General features: G+C 39.9%; 1 protein-coding gene across 1 annotated transcript; it reads left to right on the top strand.

The window, feature by feature from the left end:
- Positions 1-1,955: 1,955 nt before the first annotated feature.
- On the top strand, positions 1,956-14,565 carry LOC310955954 (synaptic vesicle glycoprotein 2A-like; the record flags this gene model as incomplete). Its single annotated transcript, XM_083926033.1, has 12 exons — positions 1,956-2,565; positions 3,806-3,986; positions 4,697-4,848; positions 6,113-6,246; positions 6,443-6,532; positions 7,369-7,476; positions 8,852-8,940; positions 9,032-9,196; positions 9,292-9,425; positions 13,146-13,352; positions 13,448-13,607; positions 14,262-14,565. The coding sequence occupies 12 exons, from the start codon at positions 1,956-1,958 to the stop codon at positions 14,443-14,445; spliced, it is 2,214 nt and encodes a 737-aa protein (XP_083782159.1). The 3' UTR covers positions 14,446-14,565.
- Positions 14,566-20,544: the final 5,979 nt, after the last annotated feature.

Below are 20,544 nucleotides of genomic sequence, written 5' to 3' on the forward strand. Positions count from 1 at the left end.
AGACAGGGAATTTACTTTGGTACATTGGTGCATGGACAATAAACAAACATATAGAATAGTAATTATTACAATTAAAATATTCTAAAAGATATGTACAATGCAACTAGTTAAAATGAAAGAGCTGCAGGAACGTGCAAAGATTTATTGCAGGGGATGTGTAAAAAAATATCACAATACTGAGAATAAATAGCCTTCTGCCAGAGGGGAGTATTTTTAAGACTGTGTCTGGGGTGGAAGGGGTCGGCTACAGGTATTTGTTTGTGGCGGACCCCTCACCTCAGTATTTATAAAACCCTGTCTCTGTATATGCTCTGTACCTGACAGACTTGTAAAGCTCCGTCAGCCCATTATTACCTGTCAGACCTTGTTTTTAGGTCAAAGTGAGCGTCTCTGTGATGTCTCTCATTCTGTGTCTGTTGTTTCACTGCACCGCAAAATCAAAGTGACGTGTTGTTTTATTGCATGGCAACCTGTGCGGCACACATCTTCTCCATACAACAGCATATGGATGTGGGTATCGTCTGTGAACTACACGAGTCAGCGCCTTATAAATGTCCTTTTTTTCCAAGAGGAGATGTGATTCGGCAGCAGATAGTTAAGATGGACATCGGTGTTCCGGCTCCTTTTTCTCAATTTCAAGCCTCATTTGTTTCGGCACACAGCTCCTCTAGATCAGCAGTTGTTAATTTTTTGCATTAAGGAGCATTTACGGCTTTATTTGATCAATACGTGAAGTATACTTTATTGTTTTTCCTCAATATATATCGTTAATGCATTTTCTAATTGCTTAAACGTAAATTTTAGTGCAGGATTTCACAAGCAAGAGGTGAAATGATATGGGGATGACCACATAAACAGTGATCTGTAAGGCCTTCACTGAGCATTTTATCAGTCACATTACATCTGAGTCATGGTCACGTTCTGTAGCTCTTCACCATGAGCTTGAGCTGGAGCTTTCAGGACATTTCCGCACCAAGAAAGGTCCATTAAAAATCACTCACTAAAGGCTTGATGTCTCGGCCTGTAATTACTGCTCTGGTCCGTCTGTGACTCAGCAGTAAACACATGCTGAGCAGGAGTGTAGTCTGCAAACACGTCATTGGACGTGGGTTAGATGGTTTGGTTGGCTCAGTAAGAAAAAAAAAGAAAGCGTGATCAGATCAAAGAAAAAAACATGTCTGGACAGTGATAGGCATGAATCCCCCTCCTGCACGGCTACAAGATGCAGAGACTGAAAGAGACACAAAACTACAAACAATCAATCTTTTGTCTCTTTGTAGTAGTTTTACATCAGCTTGTGGTCATTTTGTGACTCTTTGTGGTTGATTCACTTTTCTGTGTAGTAGTTTGGGTGTCTTTGTAGTAATATTGTGTCTCTTTATGTGTCTCTTTGGGGTTGTGTTTTGTGTCTTTCTAGTCATTATGTATCTCTGTGTTTTTTTTGTTTCTCTATTTTTGTGGTAACCGTATGACCCTTGTAGTCACTTTAAAGGTCTTTGTGATAAGTTACGTTTTTGCATGTCTTCGCTTTTGTTTAACATTTTGTACTGACTTTGTTTGTTGTCATTTGATTGAATTTTCCAAGAAATGTCAAATAATTTCAACAGTCACTTCAGACAGAGGCCTACTGGGCACAGTGGCCCAAGGGATCTGTGTGTGTGTGTGTGTGTGTGTGGTTGGGGGGGTGGGGGGGGGGGGCTAGTCCTGTAGGCCCATCCATTGTGATTGGTCAACAGAAATGTGCTTTTGAAGCTCCTATCAAATGCACCTCTTGATAACAAAGTGCCTTTTTTTTACGAAAGCTACCACGCATGCCTTAACGTAACTTTCCATTTCTCCTCAGACATAAGAAGAGCCTGGTCGAGTCTGTGAGGTGCATCCTGAACAGACTGAAGCTTCGGGTGGCCTCTCCACTAAATCTTTGACCACTTTTGCATTTTCTGATCCTCTTTAAAATGGAGGAGGGCTACCAAAACCGGACTGCCTTCATAAAAGGCGCCAAAGACATTGCCAAAGAAGTGAAGCGGCAAGCATCTAAGAAGGTCGGCCGTTCAGTGGATCGGGTGACTGATGAGTACAGCAAGCGCTCCTACAGTCGCTTTGAAGAGGATGATGATGACGACTACCCCACGCAGGGAAGCCAGGACGGAGGCTATTACCGTGGAGACAGCCAGGCAGCCAATGATGATGAGGGCGGCCACAGCGACTCCACAGAGGGTCACGATGAGGATGATGAGATCTACGAGGGCGAGTACCAAGGAATTCCCCGGGCCGAATCAGGCAAGGGCAGCCTGGCTGGAGGCCCGGGCTCGGTGAGCACCGGCGCTCAGCAGTTCAGAGATATCGGAGTGTCCGAGGCCGAGAGGAGGAAGGACCAGGAGGAGCTGGCTCAACAGTACGAGACCATTTTACAAGAGTGTGGTCACGGGAAGTTCCAGTGGACCCTGTACTTTGTTCTGGGGCTGGCTCTCATGGCAGATGGTGTGGAGATCTTTGTGGTCGGCTTCGTCCTGCCCAGCGCTGAGAAAGATATGTGCCTGTCCGAACCTAACAAAAGCATGCTAGGTAAGACTCTTTTACTGTCACAATGCATTCTTATGTTGCCCTATTATGCTTTTCCGTCTTTTGTGACCTATAAATGTTGTTTAATAGTCATGTTAAATTATACGAAAGCATCAAATAATGAAGTACTTGCATTTAGACGTAAAATGGTTGGCAGGGCTTCCGTAATTTGGTAATGGGCGTAACATTTCCAGGCACGCTGCATAAACAGTTAACCAATCACAGCAGAGCAGACCAGCCAACCAATAAGAGCCTGCCACACAGACGTGCTGCATGGGTGCTGCAGCAATGGGCAATATGAGAAATATAATGTGTTTTTTAAAGACCAAAGCATGGAAAGCGATTGTAGCTGACCGGAAAAATTCAAATATGACCCTGAAAACTAGGATAATAAGGCATTTTTAGGATGAGGCTGTCTATTGTCTACATTTTTCTTACTGTGAATAAATCTCCAAAACAAACCTTCTGACAAGTAATGACTGTGAATCCATTTTTTTTCCTCTGAGCCACAGAGCTACACTGTAGTCCAAAAACTATTAAAATACATTAATGAGCAGCAATGTTACACTGGGAGACGTGTTCTTTCATTACCATGAACATGAGCACTTTAAGTCAATCTTGCATCCGACGTCCTGCTGCGGTAAAAACCCAGCAGAGCATCAAATGTGTTTTAATCCACAGCTGGAAATAGTCCCCAACCAGTTGTTTAGGGCAATTACTTAGCCTTTGAAAAATAAACTATATATCTGTGACCTGATTTTAAAGGTAAATGGGCTTGTATGTAAGGTGCTTTTACACTACTTGTCACACATTCACACAGACATTCATACACTGATAAAGAGGCTGCTTGCACATCATCTAATCTAATTATTCAAACCACACACACACACACATACACACACACACACACACACATACACAAACAAACACAGCACAGGGAGCAAATTGTGGTTCAGTGTCTTGCTCAAGGACGGTTCCTCACCCGCTCTACCTCTGAGCCACAAAGGTTTATGTCTTCAGTAGAGACCGGGCTTGGAACTGAGAGATAAACTAACTTATTATTGGTTCATGGGATTTGTTGACGGTAGGAAAAATGATTTATTACTCTCCGTATTTGAAGTGTTGTCTTGAGAGCCCAGCAGACAAAAGAGTAAGCATGGGTGTGTAAAAGCCCATAATACAATCTAGTAGCAATAAACAAGACATGGCCAACTTACATTTATTTCCTTTGCTCTCTCCGCAGGTCTGATTGTATATTTTGGGATGATGGTTGGGGCTTTCCTCTGGGGGGCTCTGGCTGATCGGATAGGCCGTCGGCAGTCTCTTCTCATCTCACTCTCCATCAACAGTGTCTTCTCCTTCTTCTCCTCCTTCGTCCAGGGATACAGCACCTTTCTGTTTTGCCGACTCCTCTCAGGTGTTGGGTAAATAAAAATACACTCTCTATATATATATGGTATTTAATCTGGACGGCTTGTTCTGATGTTATTTGTCAGTTCCCTAATTGTGAGGCTGGAAATGTTTCAGTTTACAGGGATTGACAATACAGTACAATCCAGCAGAACCGAGGGAAACAAAAAAAGTCAAACCAAAAGATGAGCTTTAACATAATCATATTAACATAGTTACATAACAATTTTAACACAATAACATAATCTATGTATTCCAATAATGTATATCTGTTGGATACTGTTATCTTTTAATTAACTATAGATTTTCAGTCTTCATTGTTTTTCAGCATAAATTGAACAAATCCTCCCCATTTCTGGTCAAATCAATCCCTTTTTCACAGAGCTTTTGTTACTTTTGCGCACAAATAATCCATAATACTATTCAAAGTAAACAAGCAGCTGATCAGGATATGGATTGCTGCAGGAATTATGTATTTTTGTAGCACCGCCCTGATTCACTAGACAAAAGGTCAATGGGATTTATCCATTGGATTTTGGATTAAGGCAGAAAATAAGCTCTGTGGCAAACAAAAGTTTATGATACTTACACTTTTTCTTCAGCAAGATAATCTTTACAAATGCCTGTTGAGTGTTACAATGTTGACATCCTCTTAAACTCTGCCTGCTTTAAACTCTTAAACACAGGGAAACAGTTTAATTCTGTTGGTTTCTGATCTTTGCAGGATTGGTGGCTCCATCCCCATCGTGTTTTCCTTCTATTCTGAATTTCTGTCCCAAGAGAAGCGTGGAGAGCACCTCAGTTGGCTCTGCATGTTCTGGATGATTGGGGGAATATACGCATCTGCTATGGCCTGGGCTATAATCCCACATTATGGTGAGTACAGTAACCTACGTGTGAATTTACAAGATTATGGTAAGCCTACGCTGCTACTGTTCAAGATAGCTGATCATCCTCACTTTGATTTGCACTTAAAGTAATTGTACAACATTCTTGGGAATACATTTATTGGCTTTCTTGCCGAGAGTTAAATTAGGAGATTGATAAAACTCTCATATCTGTCCATTGAATAAAGGCTTCTTTGAGCCAGTTGCAGCTCTGTTCAAAGTTAACAAAACTGACCCACCAGATAAAGGTAAAGCTCACTAAAAGACACATTATATCTCATTTGTTTGGACTATTCATTGGCTCTAAGCAGTTGCCAGCCATTGTGCCCAACCAAGAAATAGTCCAGTTACGTTGCAATAACCCCCAGTAAACCTGTTTTTACTCTTTGTTTTTCTGTTTGTATTAAACACACTTAAGCGGAAACCTCTAGTGCCGAAAAATAAAACTGCAGTTCCTTGACTGGCCACTTGAGACTGGCTGCAGAAGCGAGTCAATCCCCATAGTTCCCAATGTAAAAAGGCCAAATTAAACAGCAGAAATAAACATCTTTACATCCTGGTATATAAAAAAAAGGTTTGGTCTCCATAGCTAATTTTCCCGTTCATCATGACAACAACGTTTATATTTTAACCTGTTTAAATCGTATTAAGGCCTAAAGTGCTTAATTAAGGGGGCATTGCCTTGACTGACAGGTGGGGGGTCATCACAGCAGACTGTAGGCTTTATTACCCACCTCAGAAATATCCACGCTGCCCATGTTTGGATTAGCCACCCACTTTTAGGTTCAATTTTGCTCTTCAGAAACTTATGGGTGACTTCACTGAGACTACGTCCATATTTTATACAGTCTATGGGTGCTGGCAGCTGGAGCACAGAGCCAGTTAAAGTAGCTTTCTATGTAAGAGACAAACATGAAGTCGAGTGACATCAATCTTCTAATGAAACTATCACATTAAGATATGTTTACAGCAAAGTGTTAAATAGTTTTGAGCCATTTTGAACCATGCGGGTTTAAGCTTGTTTGCTAGTGAACATCTTCCCGGAGACACTGCACTGCAGCTGACCTCTGACTTCCCTGGAGGGAGGAAAAATAAGAACATACAGTGTCACATCACATTAAATATTTTCCAACCTGCGCTTTATACAGATTGACTGTCTGACCTTATCTGTTATTGACGACTCACATTTGCAGGGTAAAGTGAACATTCACGGTTTGAGCTCTTTTCTTTGTGTTGTTTTTTTGTTTTCTCAGGATGGAGTTTCCAGATGGGCTCGGCGTATCAGTTCCACAGCTGGCGTGTGTTTGTGTTAGTGTGTGCATTTCCTTCTGTTGCAGCCATTGCTGCCCTCAGCGCCATGCCAGAGAGCCCACGCTTCTACTTAGAGGTTAGCAGATGCGCTTGTAGACAGTTGGTCATGGTATTAGCTGGTTTTACTCACATGAGTTATTGCAAACATAATACCCAAAGTCAAATATGAAATAACTTGAATATCTTCCTCTGATTGTATAAATGAATAGGGATACATGCATTCAAATAACAAAGGTTATTCACAATATGACGTTTACTTTTCCCTCAAACAGAACGGCAAACATGACGAAGGCTGGATGATTCTGAAGCAAGTTCACGACACTAACATGCGAGCAAAGGGACATCCGGAGAAAGTGTTTTCTGTGAGTATCTCTGCAAAAATATTGTTATATTAAATCTTATTGTTTTGATCAGCTCAAAACCAGCGCCTTTACTTCTACATTTTTGGACATGTTATGGCTTTATTCGACATCCGACAGCAGAGAGATGACAGGTAAGGAGGGGAGAGAGAGCAAGGGGTCACTGTCTGTTTAAAGAGCAAGCCTCACAGTTATTTAAACTTAGTCGCATGTCGACACAGCTTGAACCATTTTCACCTGAGATCTCGACGTTTACCTTTTCCATGTATGCTGTATTCTAGCCAGTACATAAACAAGAAATGAGCTGCTATTTAATTCAACAAAAACTTGAGGAATTTAATTTTCACTTTGAAAAAAATCTGTCAGTTGCATAGAAATATTTTCCTTTTTACTCTGAAATCATTACCTTTCTTATAGATAAGGTCCTACACAACATCAGCTTCCACAGGTCGGCATAAAAACAATTAAAATCTCGGGGAATGAAAAATAGCATTTTCCAAAAGCTATATTTTAGTCCAACAAGTTGTGAATACAGAATGGATCAGCTCGCCATGTAGATTGCTTCCACTTAATGTAAACATGCAACCTTTCCTCATTGCAGACATTGTTATCAGGCTTTAAATTATTAATAAATGTCAAACAAGTTGTGGCATTAAATGGTGTTAATGCATTCTAATTTAAAGGGAGAAGTTTCATCGTTATTTGTAATTATTAACGCTTCCTGTTTGCTTCATCTTTCACCTCTCACTGTGTTTTCTGCCTGACGTTCCTCTTTGGAGGACTCAGGAATGTTAATCTCATGACATCTGACTGAAGGACTTGTGTCTCTTACGCTCAAGGTCACCACAATTAAGACGGTGAAACAGATGGACGAGCTGGTGGACACTGGCACCGACACTCCAGTCTTGAAACGCTACAGGCTGAAGATTATGAGCCTCTCCCAACAGGTGAGTGAAGGAGATTTGAGGCTGTGGAGGCGGTTCTGGACCAAAATTGTAACCAAGTTTTAAAAGCATGAAATAAAACACTCCTGAGATCATATCTGAGAACACTGCTCCTTTAAAAACACTACAGTCTTATGGTTACCGCACCAGAGCATGAGGCTGTGGCTTTTTACAATTTGGGGCTATAAAAGGCGTCAGAGGAGCTGCATCGGTGGAAACGAACAGTGTGGTCAGAGGCGTGGGTGGCAGCAAGTCCAAGAGAAGCTAAGAGGTTGAAAATGCCATTTTCTTCCCTGCCTGCTTGACCTACGTCTGATTTTAAGAGTAAATTTGCTCAACAGATGAAAATCAACAAATTATCAGAAATTTTATTCAGCCATATCCACACGCAAACGTTCTCTGCTGCTTTTTGTCACCCAAAATTGAATGGGGTGATGATTTCTTTCTTTCTTGTGTTTATTCTTGTGTTTTCATTGTGTTGCACAATGTTGCATCACCACTGCTCCCGGCAGAAACTTGACCAGCTTTGTGCCCAGTTTTAATTTGCACTCAGCCTACGTCCTGCTACACGCCTACACCCTCCATTTTCTTCTGAATCTGCTACTGCACCACCTGATTAATGACTATTGTGAAAGGTCTCCAGTCCTAATGTTGAAGCTGTAACTATGGTTTGTGCAAGGATCTTTAAAAGGAGGAAATTTGTGAAATGTTGCGTCCCATTTTTACCTCCTATTCATAAGTAAATTCTTCAAGTTGCATGTTTCCTGCTCAGAAATGATATCACCATCAGATTAAAATAAGTAGAACATATGTAATGTGTCAAAATAACAATTTAATCAGACAAATTAATTGTTGTACTCTAGATTTTCATCCAGTTTATTGTCTTTTAAATTACTATCTATCAGAGAGTGAGTTAAGACAAAATTAAATAATAATAAATAAGCCGCCATGTTAGTGACTCTGCTGACAGCGGTTGGTCCGTTGGCCGACATCATCACTAACGGTTATGCTGCGTTCACTTGTACTCAGAAATCGGGAACTTCCAACCTCTGAGTCAGGTTTGTAGTAAGGGCAGACGTGTGTGTGTGTGTGTGTGTGTGTGTGTGAGGATTTAAGAGGGTCACATATAGCGGATGAACTAGGAGTAGGGAGGTGAATGTGTTTCAATAAAGTTAACAAAAGAGCAAAAAAAAATTGTTAACACACATAGTGACCAGCGTGACAAGATGGAGGCCTCTGAAAGAACAGACTCGCCTGCAGTTACATCTTACTTCCAAAGAGGCTGCTAGAAAAAAAGGTATCTCAAATGGAGGTAAAATCCGGTCTCTTGTCGATATTTGCATCAAAAGTTCTTTGTTTTCTTGTTTTCATGTTGCAGATTCGGAATAATATTGTTGCCTGCTTCAGCCCAGAATATAAACGGACGACTTTCATGCTCATGGCTGTTTGGTTTACCATGTCATTCAGGTAAACTCATGACTCATTAAAAACCTTCGCTCTGTGGTGAATACCTTTCAAACTCACTTTTGAATCTGTCCTGACTTTGAATATTTTGCAGCTATTACGGTCTGACAGTGTGGTTCCCAGACATGATTAAGTACATCCAGAAGCAGGAATATGATTCACGCACACTGACCTTCACTAAGAAACGAGTGGAGCATGTCACTTTTAACTTCACTCTGGAAAACCAAGTGCATCGCCAAGGACACTACTTCAATGACAAGTAAGTGTTTAGTCACATTTACGTTTGATTTAACACAATAAGAATAAAACCACAGAGCAGAATAACTGGCTGAAAACCTGTGATTTGTTTATTAGGTTCCTCAACCTGAAGATGAAATCCATGGTGTTCGAAGACTCTGTGTTTGAGGAGTGCTACTTTGAGGACATCACCTCCACACACACCATCTTCAGAAACTGCACCTTCATTGCAAGTTTGTTCTATAACACAGGTAAATATAACCGGAAAGTCCTCAGTTCAGTATTTGTGCTGCACCAAGGTCAGTTGTTTTATTGTTTCATCGTTTAGTCTATAAAATGTCAAGAAAAGGTGAAACATGCCTATCAAACGCACTGAGAAAATCATGAGAAATCATGATTACACTGAGAAATCATGGCGAAGTCACCTGTTTTGTTAAGATTTCATGTTGAACCTGCATTAATTAATATATTTACACGTCCAGCAGACACAGAGCAATATTAGCATTCATTTTGGAGTCACATTTGTCCAATATTCACTCTCTTTTAAGCTCTGTTAGCTTCTTCTAAGGGAAATATCTGGTTCTTTAGCTGCTCCACTATATAAACCAGCAAGTTACCAATTTTTCTGCATGCATTTGGGTTCTGGGCACAAGTGATATAAAACTTATGTTACGCTGTAGGTGTAGGAGCCATTTTTAGTTATATGTATGTAATAAACTAAATTGTCCACTAGGTGTCACCTTTGTGCTGTGGGGCACTTAAATCTGCAGTATACCATAGACATAGCATTCCCGTCAGAGTCCGTTCTCTCAACTTGATCCACTCATCCTCGCCTACTGGAGTCTCCATCTTGTCAGACTTTGACTCCGCCTCATTTCCTCTTACCAAAAAAGGGCATGTATGTGACGTTGGGGGGAGGGAGATACCTCCATCTGGCTGATGTATACCTCCAAGGAGACGTGTGGCCTCTTGAGCTGTCACTCAAGAGGCCACACTCCTAATTATTCATAAACTTTAACCTCCAATAAATTAAAAACCAGCCTGGTACAAAAAAAATTCACCTTCCTCAGTGTTGTCATGGAGATATGACCTAAACATACAGACTAGAATGTTTTTAGTACCAGGCCTTAAATGGGGGTCAATGAGAAACTGCTCTATTATGAAACCTGCCCATAGTGGACACTCGGAGAACTGCAGTTTTTGGCACTTCCTTATTGGATCAACCAGGAAGTCCCTGTGGTGGGGGCTTGATCTACACAGGTAGGAACTTTCACTCAGATGACAGGTTGTTGCTAGACAGAGGAGCACATACAGTTCTTGACCGCTTCACACGGAAACACCACGCCACGCTGGTGAAACATCTGTGGACCGTCATTATGGATCATTGCATGTAAATTTTTATGCATTGGGGAGAGTTTGAGGCAATAAATAAATCATCACAAAGCAGATGAAGAGAATTTGAAGAAGCGATGAAGAAGTTGTTCATTTCACGCAACACAGCTGTGGTAAAGTGAGCGCATTATTTAACCCTGTGTCTGTGCAGCCGCTCAGTGGCTTAGCATCCGCAGTAGTCTCACAGTGATGATCACTATACTGTTATTACACAGCTGCTCAGCAAAAACACTCATCATCTGAGGCTAAATATGCATTTTTACTGCTTTTATTGTAGCCTGAAGTTTTAAAAAAATAATCAGATGCTCAGCAGGACTGTAACCATGGAAGCATTCTGTTGCTAGTAACCCTGGGTTACGCTGCAGCAGAGCTGTTACCATAGCAACATAAACAAATCTGGCCTTTTTTGACAGCAGAGTGAAGCGATTCACTGCCAAACAGCACTTTATGATTAAGTAAAAACAGATGTAAGAATGTGTTCAGTGGATAATCAGAACCAAAGCTTTTTTCTCATCAGTCATCACGTTTTACCGTATTCATTCCTTCTCTTCTTCGATGTTTTCTTTTCACATCAGCTTCTGACTAAGCAACTACAACCTACAACTAATTTCATTCTGTTGCATTTTATAGCTTGTGTATATGTGAATGTTTGTAAGTGCGTAACAGTACCCACAAAGGCATCAAAAAGTGTTTTTGGTGCATAGGGGGTGTTTGCTGCATGTCTCTCAGAGAAGCTGTTTCTTAAATCCCAACATCTTCACTTCCTATGAAAACCACCTCAGCAGCTTTTGCAGCTGCAGTACCTTCTCAACCCTGAAGCAAACAATGCATTATTTAATGTTTATGTCACTTGGAAATCTAAAATGTTATGATCATTCTGCACTTTCATGCCAGTCTCCTTTAATAAAACTGTTATTGGTTATTGGTATGGAAGCAGTTTCAGCAGTGTCATCAGAAAGTCTAATCATGTAGTTTTAGGCAGCTGCAGGCAGCAAAATATAAACAGGTAATAGAGTAACAGTCACCTCCTCTGACCATTTCTATTTATTTTTGCTGTTATTTATTTTAAAAAGTCCATAGTAATGTATGCTGTTTTATGTTTAATCTCTGCCTGAAATGAATGTTGATTGAAAACAGCTGCTGACAGAGTATTTGTTGTGCGGTGGCTGTGCAAATGGTTTGCTTTGCTGAGAGATCATTCAATCCTCTCTTTCAGTGCTGTAGGGAACAAGTTTGTATTTATCAAGCGTCACAAAGGTTAGTGCAGTTCAAAGTGCTTCACAGACGAGCGACAAGCCGACGACAGAAGAAGGAAACCATAAAAAAGAAAAAAACGATTCAACTATAAGAGATCGGTCGTGCGAGATAATAAAAATGATGAATAATGGTAGTAAAACAGAGTTAAATAAAAACAATACTAAAGAACTAGACACAAAGACAAAGCAAGAATAAAAATGACAGTAAAATAGATTTAAAAGTTAGATTAACAGTAAATAAAAATTAATAAATAAATAAATAAAATGACATAAAATAGAAGAGTACACTTTTACTTTTATTTACATAACATAAGTGAATAAAATAATGTAAATAATGGCTATAGACACTGTCAGGTGTTCTTTGGTTGATATTCACATTGAGCATCTTTTAGGAGAAGATAAACTGTGAATAAAAATGCAGATTACATAATTTCGTTTTAATCGGAAAGCAAACAGCGGAAGTGAAAATACTGACACGTTTTTTTCAGACCTGAAGAATGAATGGAGAGAGGAAGCACTTTTTCTTTTTGGTGATCACATACTGACGATTTGGTTCCTTTAGGTGTACTGTGCTCCTTCCATCTTGTGACGGGCTCATTAAATAGTCCCAAAAAATATAACATTCAAGTCAAAATCAATCCAAGGCACACTGTAGGGTTCGCACAACATTAAAATGCCTTTATTTTACATTGCAATTGTTGGCAGAGGTGAACTGTGCAGTATTCTTGCACAACGCTAGACCGAAGACGATTGCGGAGGAATAAAAACACAGCGGGGCGTTAGTCTTGCTCAAACTGGAAGAGAAACTTTATTAACACACACACACACACGCATAACACGTCAAACAGCACCTCTCATTGGCTGTTATCATTGTTATTCACGACCTGCATCAAGTTTGTCTGCATGAAATTTCAACTTTAAGGTTCATTTCTTTACAATTGAGAGCATATTTTCCGTATGTGCCAATAGCAATATGTAGGCTACATTTACAATGAGCTCTTCACAAGACGGAATAAGTTATTCCAGCCCTGAGACGTGTCTCCAGTCCTCTGCTCAGGCGTCATACAGCCCTAACAACCTCTGTTCATAAGCCGGAGGTGATTTAGATGAGTGCTGACACTTCTCACACACATCTCTCGTGTGGATCATGGCGGCTGCACAACCAGAAAGCACACATTTTTAAAAAAACCTGTAAAGGTTAGTGGGACAAGAATAGGATTTCTGAAAAACCCATCTCCACTGGTAATTATAAAGTTGTATTTAGTTCCTCAAGTATTCAAACATTTCAGAGCAATAATACCCTCCTGTTTTCTCTTTCATCAGATTTGTTCAAATACAGGTTTATCGACTGTAAACTGGTCAACAGCACGTTCCTCCACAACAAGGAGGGCTGCATGCTCGACTTCAGCGACGACTTCAACAATGCCTACATGATATACTTTGTCAACTTCCTCGGCACGTTGGCGGTGTTGCCTGGCAACATTGTGTCAGCCCTATTAATGGACAAAATTGGACGTTTAAGGATGCTGGGTGGGCAAATCTAATCATTGCAGATAATTCACTTAACGGCCACAGAGGCTATTTAACGTAATGTAATTCTGAGTCTTCTGTCTCTCTCTGATCAGCGGGATCCAGCGTCATATCTTGTGTCAGCTGTTTCTTCCTGATGTTCGGCAACAGTGAGTCGGGTATGATCGCCCTCTTGTGCCTGTTTGGTGGCATCAGCATCGCCTCGTGGAACGCTCTGGATGTGATAACGGTGGAGCTCTACCCCTCGGATAAAAGGTAACATGAGATGCACCAACTTGTGTCTTTAATGTTAATTTTGTGTTGAATTGTGAGCTTGATAGGAGTCAGAAGTGTTTGATTGTTATGCATCTCTTTGTGGTCAATTTGTTTCTGTTTATGGTAATTTTGTGTCTCTTTCTGTACATTTGTGTCTGTTTGTGGTCGTTTTCTGTCTGTTTATGGTAATTTTGTGTCTGTTTGTGGTCATTTTGTGTCTGTTTGTGGTCGTTTTCTGTCTGTTTATGGTAATTTTGTGTCTGTTTGTGGTAATTTTGTGTCTGTTTGTGGTCGTTATGTGTCTGTTTATAGTCATGTTGTGTCTCTTTTTGGTCATTTTGTGTCTGTGGTTGTTTTATGTCCCTCATCCTGTGTTTCTTTGGGGTCTTTTTACATTTTGTAAAGTAGAACTAAATGTTAATTAATTCGTTTTTAGAGGTAGGCAGATTTTGTTACATTTAGACAGAATCAGGCTCTATGCTAAGCTAAGTGAACTGGCTCCAGCTAAACTAAGCATGTTCAAAAACAATCATGTTGCAGGCGGGAATTGATCTGATGATCAGTCTAGTTAAAAACCCTCCTCTTTGTATCTATGTGCCTAACTTTATTTGTAGTCCTCACTGAATGTGTTTCTCCCTCTTTTACTTACTTCAGGACCACAGCCTTTGGTTTCCTGAATGCGCTCTGTAAGCTGGCGGCCGTCCTGGGCATCAGCATCTTCCAGTCATTTGTTGGCATCACCAAGGCTGTACCTATCTTATTTGCTGCTGGCGCACTTGCTGCAGGAAGTTTCCTCGCAACAAAGTTGCCTGAAACACGAGGCCAAGTGTTGCAGTAAAGCAAATGACCAGCAGTGGGCAGCAGAGCACGGCTGGAGTGTGTGTTTGACAACTAAGAGCCCAAACATCCCTGAGAGCTTCAGTGCTGCCCGTCACACACCAACAGAGCAGACTGCCATCCCCATTGTAAGCCCAGAATCCTTTGAAATATGGATCGCATCATTCACAGTCTATACAGCGATTAAGAGATGAGCACACAGATGTAGAAACAAATACCTGTGTCATGATCACATCTGAATGGTCACACTTTCAGCTGCAAGTACTAACAACATCAGATCATTTTATTATGCACAGCAGGGTGATGCAGTACAAATTGTGGTGCGCAGTTAGGATAAAATGTTAATTTCTAGGAGTTTTCTCTCACCGGCCCACATATCTACAATAACAAACATAATTGTGAAGACAGAGATGTCAAATGAAGAGACGAGACTGATAAAAAAAGCCTTTTATGGGGGAATGTGACAAGATTTAGTTTATATATGTGGTCGGTTTTCAAATAGCCAATGAATACAGTGTTTTTTCTTTCTCGTCTGTCCTCTGCCTCAGTGACTGGCTGTAAGTGCTGCTTTTTCCTTTTCTGCTTGTACAGTTCACTCCACATTTCTATCCAGACTGATGTTCGTGCTTTGATGAAGTTTTTTTTTAATAATTATTGTGGAAAAGGTCTCAAAATGAATTTCAGGGTGAATACATTGTCTCTAAAAATGTGCGCATGACCCTCTTGACTACTGCCTACGACTGAAACCAGACCTGTTTCTACCAAATAATTTGAAAACATTCCAGCGACGCTTGATTTATTCAGAAACAGAGGATGTCATTTTCTTCATTGTTGCTGCATAAATCCAGTCTAAACCTCTACTGATCAGAGCCGCAAATCACAGACAGGTGAAGATGCATTTCACAGGATTCTCTGTTGTAAATGGGAATAGTTTGATCCAGCTCCTCAGTGTTCAGTGTTAAACTAATGTTTTTCCTACCTGTTGTTGAACCATACAGTGTGATGTCTGCAACACAGGAACACCTGTGGGACGGATTTTGGTCAAGTGCTATATGTGAGAGCAGATAGTGTAATATTTGCCTAAATTTGTTGTGTGAGTGTGCACGTGTGTCTTTGTTATGTGAGACAGGAGAAATTGTCCATCGTTACATGCAAAATAGTGCATGTAGACCATATCTTACTGATCCAACAGCAGAATGTACGAAACATCTGTCCCACATTCATTTATATTTAATATAACTCATTCAGTAGCTCAGGTGTGATGAAACGTTTAGGTCACGTTTACAGCTGGTATTATGTTTTAGTGCCACTCCAAATTATTGTACACACAGGATAGTTTTCTGATAAGTCCGCTCCGTCTCATATGCATAGCTGCGTTAATTAGCCTTAATGTGAAAGTTCATGCTTGAGAAACGGGAGTTTGACAAAAACTATATTTCTGCAGAGCTTTCAATAACATCTCTTTCTTAGCAGTTTGCTTAGAGTTTATGGAGAATGAGAGCTCTGGGAAAAGCTGCTTTTTCTTTTGATGTAATTTGGTTGTTTTGTCTCGAAACTTACAAAAAAGTGCAGTGTCCTTTATGAAAATTGTGTTAATGCCCCTTAAAAGTCATGACTTGACTTCATTAAACTCATAAGCACAAATTTAACGGGACCAGAAGAAGAAGAATCAGTAAAAAAACAAAAAAAAGTCCTATTGATCAGATAGTGTGACACAAAGGGAAAACAGAGATTACAAATCACTTGTCTGATTTCATTTAAAGGGCTGTTGTTCTTTTACTGCATACATTTGTGCCAGGAAAAGTGAAAAGTTATCCCTTACTGTGTCCCTGTATGATTCTGCTTAATCTAAAGATAAGTGCTCGAGAAAAATGCCTATTGTGACTTTGTTTTAATTCGACACAATCAAGCTAAAGGAAAACTAATTGAATACCATTATTTATACATATCACTACTTCGGTATAATTTCTCCAAAGGTGTACATCAATATGTGTGCTGACAATCAGTGTGGGTGCTGCTGTTGCCCAGTAGAGTATGTTGTGTGACCTAAAGACGTCCTCTGGATTGTGTGTGTGTGTGTGTGTGTGTGTGTGTGTGTGTGTGTGTGTGTGTTCAGGATGTTAGAGGCTTTGGCGTTCAGTGGGTGAAAAACACAAACTTCAAAAAGATAGCGGATATGATCTCAGCTATGGGAGTTCATCTGACCTCTTGAAGTGTGTGTGTGTGTGTGTGTTTGTGTGCGTGTGTGAGAGAAAGAGAGAGAGAAAGAGAGTTTTAAAAAGAATAATTCAACATTTTGATTAGTATTCTTGTTCACTTTACTGAGTCAGATGAGAAGATTGATACCACTGTCATATCTGTGCGTGACATTTAGAGTTTAAAAAAAAAAAAAACTTAGCTTAGCATAAAAACTGGAAGCGAGAGGGAAAAGCTGCTCTGCCATCATAAAACTGCGACTTGTTTTTATTAAACTTTATTTTTTGTATATATTAAATAAAAGGGATATAATGTGATCTTTAGAGGTGTTGCTAGGCGGATTTTGTTACCTGGGTTGAGCTAGGCTAGCTGTTTCCTTGTTTTCAGTCTTTTTGCTAAAGCTAAAGCCCCTTTCTCACTGGACAAAAAAAGCACACTAACATCTGGCTTTTGTCTTTTGACTTTACAAGCGGCATGCATTCCCGGGACAAATGACTTTGCAGTAGTCGTGCCTGTTTATTGATTTTAGCTCCAAACGGCATGCTGGTCTTTGACACTTTTCCGGCGCAATGCTGTGACACGTCGGTAACTTCTGCGACTCTTTGCTCATTTTCGGCCGGTAATCTTCCGAGTCTCCGTCCAAGCAGCGCTCTAACATTGTTCCTAATTAGTCTCCACCAGGCTTGAAAGAGAGAATGATAACAGATATAAAACAGAACATAGCCTACTGTCTACTAACCCTTTTTGCAGCATATTCGTAACGTCGTCATGTGACACCAGAAGAAAACCCCAGAAAGGCATACTTGTCTGCTAGGAAATAGGGAAGGAGTCTATCGCATATTTTTTGTGGGTTTTCCTGCATTTAAAACAGTATATATGCGCTATGTTTTGTGGAAATAAGATATATATTTAGCGTACAGCCGTGAGAGCCGCACCAACCTTCTCATTTAACTCTTAACAAGAAAGCGAATAAGATTATTTCCCTGAATGTCGAACTTTTATTTAATGCAGTCCAATCGATTGAATTCTGAGGATCAAATCTCTCCTTTACTGTCTTGTGTGTATTAAATAGACGAAATGTCTCGTCTTGTTTCATGTTGCAGAGAATGTTTGGATGTGTCGTTCACGTGCAGATGTATGTGTGTGTGTCTCTAAATCGTCTGTTACATATTTTTCTACTTTTTTCTGTTGTGGTGTTTTCATCCCTGCGATGAATACAGCTCAGTTGGGGGACCATGGAAATATATTTACAGAGAGAGACAAAACAACAATATATGCAGTATAAAATTTAATGTGCTGTTCTTCACAATAGACTCGGGTGCTCTTTTGCTGATACAATTCAGTCTTTAAAACAAAATCCCATCATAGATTACCGGTCTCAGAGATAACGCGCGGCCTGTTCTCTGTTTAGTAATACAGAAAATCTTAAACTCACAAAAGGCGACTTCATCCTCTAATCCTTCTGTATTCAACAAATCGTGACGCATGTTTGTATCGTATTGTCTGACTTCCTGGACGTCCTGTATGCCAGATGTTTTTGTCCAAAGCAAGAACTAGTGTTTTCATTGTCGTATGATGACATAGATTTGTTGCTTGCAGTGATTGTTCTTAATCAAAGTGGAGTTAAAATTGGTGAAACTTGAGTATGTGTTCTGAAAGTAAGTTAGTGGTGACTGTTCTCCTTGTTTACCTTAGACCCAGGTAACTCTTTTTTTATATATATATATTTATATATGCCTGAATTTCTGAGGAGGAGGCGTGTAATCGTGCAATTCATCTTGTCACAGAGGTGAGAGATATGGCCGGAAAAGGGCAATACGCTTAAGGCGAAGGGAGCCGAAAATGAGCAAGTACAAAAGTATAGTTAGACTCGTTTGTCCTCGTGAATCTGTTTTCAAAAGTGGAAAGTGTGAGCAATAAAGTGAAGACTTTCCCCAATTCTCAAGAAACAGGAAATTAATCCAAAAGGACCATAATTTATCAACTCATCAAAAGAGCCCCCTCTGTCGAATTGAAGCTCCTGTCCAAAATGTACAAGTTTACTACTTAATGTTACTTCCGTGTAGAATTTGCATTCTGTGTATAAACGATCAAAAGGGTCACTGGTTTGAGTTTTATCTGTAATGACAGCAGTGATACGGGATGTGTTAGCGAACACCAGCCTGAAGACTTCCCTTAATGACGGCGGTCTGATAAAAGGGGTGGAGGACTTTTTATGGCATGATTTCTGTCTCCTCGACTCTTAAGAGCACACGGATCAGTTCTGAATGAAAGCTGAAAAAAAAGGGCCGACCCGTGCCAGAAAACAACTCCATCTGCAAAGAACTGCAAGAATCCTTCACTGTAGTTTGGACTGAAGGAACTTACGTTAGCGTTTTTTCTTTCGTTTGACTCTGACCTGTTTATTAAAACGATAAAAGTTCTACTCTAAATGTGAGTTCAATTAAAAAAAAAAAAAATCAATGTACTGTGTGTAGAAACTGTAGATGTTTGTACGTGCAAGTTTGGACTTTGTGGAACAAAAGATCAAGGAAAACAATTCCAAAAAAAAGTTCAATATGACAAAAATCTATTGTGTGTTGTCTTTGTGTTTTGTAAATGAAGACTGAAAATCTTGGTAAAATTCAGTATTTATTACTTCTGGATATTGAGAATATTTTGGTGATGCTGAAAAGGTGCTGTATTTATTTTATGTGAGAGTTGTTCATTATGCTGGGATTTGCACTTTCGTGCCATTTAGCCAGTTCTATGAAGAAAATTATAAAATCATAATGGAAATAAAACTTGAAGAAAGAAAGACCAATGTCATGGTTTGCATTACACAGTATGAAATCCGTGTGTTTAGAGTTCTTCAAACTTTAAATGTTACATGAGGAGCTTTTACTTTAGAGTGCAACGTCAGTGAAAAGCGACCCCTAATCCAGCTGTTAAAGCTTGTAGCATTGTAAAACAGTCTTTTTAAATAAACTCCGGGTTCGCCAACAATGTTGTTGGTGCTTTGTTTTATGTGTAGGGACCGCTCATGCTACTGCAGAGGTTTGGGGCTATTTTGAGCAATGAGTGGCTAAATTTAAAAAAAAAAAAAAAAAAAAAAAAAAAAAAAGCTGTTTTGGATGGTTCAGCACAGCGCCCGAACTACCTATGTCTGGCTATTAGCGACTCTCCGGGATTAATTGATCAATGATAAAAATAAGACTGCCTGGATTATTTTGACGCATGTTCATGCCAAAAAAACACCATGGGTCCATTTTTGCCAGAGTTACACTTTAAAAAAACAGTACTCACATGCCCATTAATGTACATTGAAAAGGTTTTGCTCTCCCTGTTTATACTGGCCACGCAAAGATCCTTCCTAAAGTGCTTTCAGTGCAAATATGGGACCGAATCCACATTTCGAGGTCTAACAGAAGCTACTTCAAACATCTGAGTCAGACAAATTAGGACATTTGTGGTACAATCAGACCACTTCAGCTCAAGTAAACACTGTCCAGGAAACACTGGCTTTATCCAACCCAGATTGTAAAAGACTGCATACTACTACACAGGTCTGAAGGATACTTGAAGCATCCAACTATCACATTTTGTTCTGTTTTTTGCTTTGAGCAGAAAATAACTGGCTGGCCTGCTTAACTTATATTCCACAAGTAGTCATCAGGGTAAATTACTTGGATATTTGGCTTTGTACAATGAAAGGCACAAATGTGCAGCTGGGGGTGCCAGTAGTTTTCTCTCAGGGACCCATAATCACTCATCACAAGGATCCAGTACTCTGGCTGAGAACCACTGCTGCAGCTGCAGTCATTAAGTTATAAAAATAAAAACCACATGTTAAGATTCAAATTGTTTATTTACAATAACGTCCCAACCACTGCTAAAGTGTATATCCTCCGAGAGGATCTGCTGA

Source organism: Echiichthys vipera, assembly GCF_963691815.1.
Source record: "Echiichthys vipera genome assembly, chromosome: 13".
Taxonomy (NCBI): Eukaryota; Metazoa; Chordata; class Actinopteri; order Perciformes; family Trachinidae; genus Echiichthys; species Echiichthys vipera.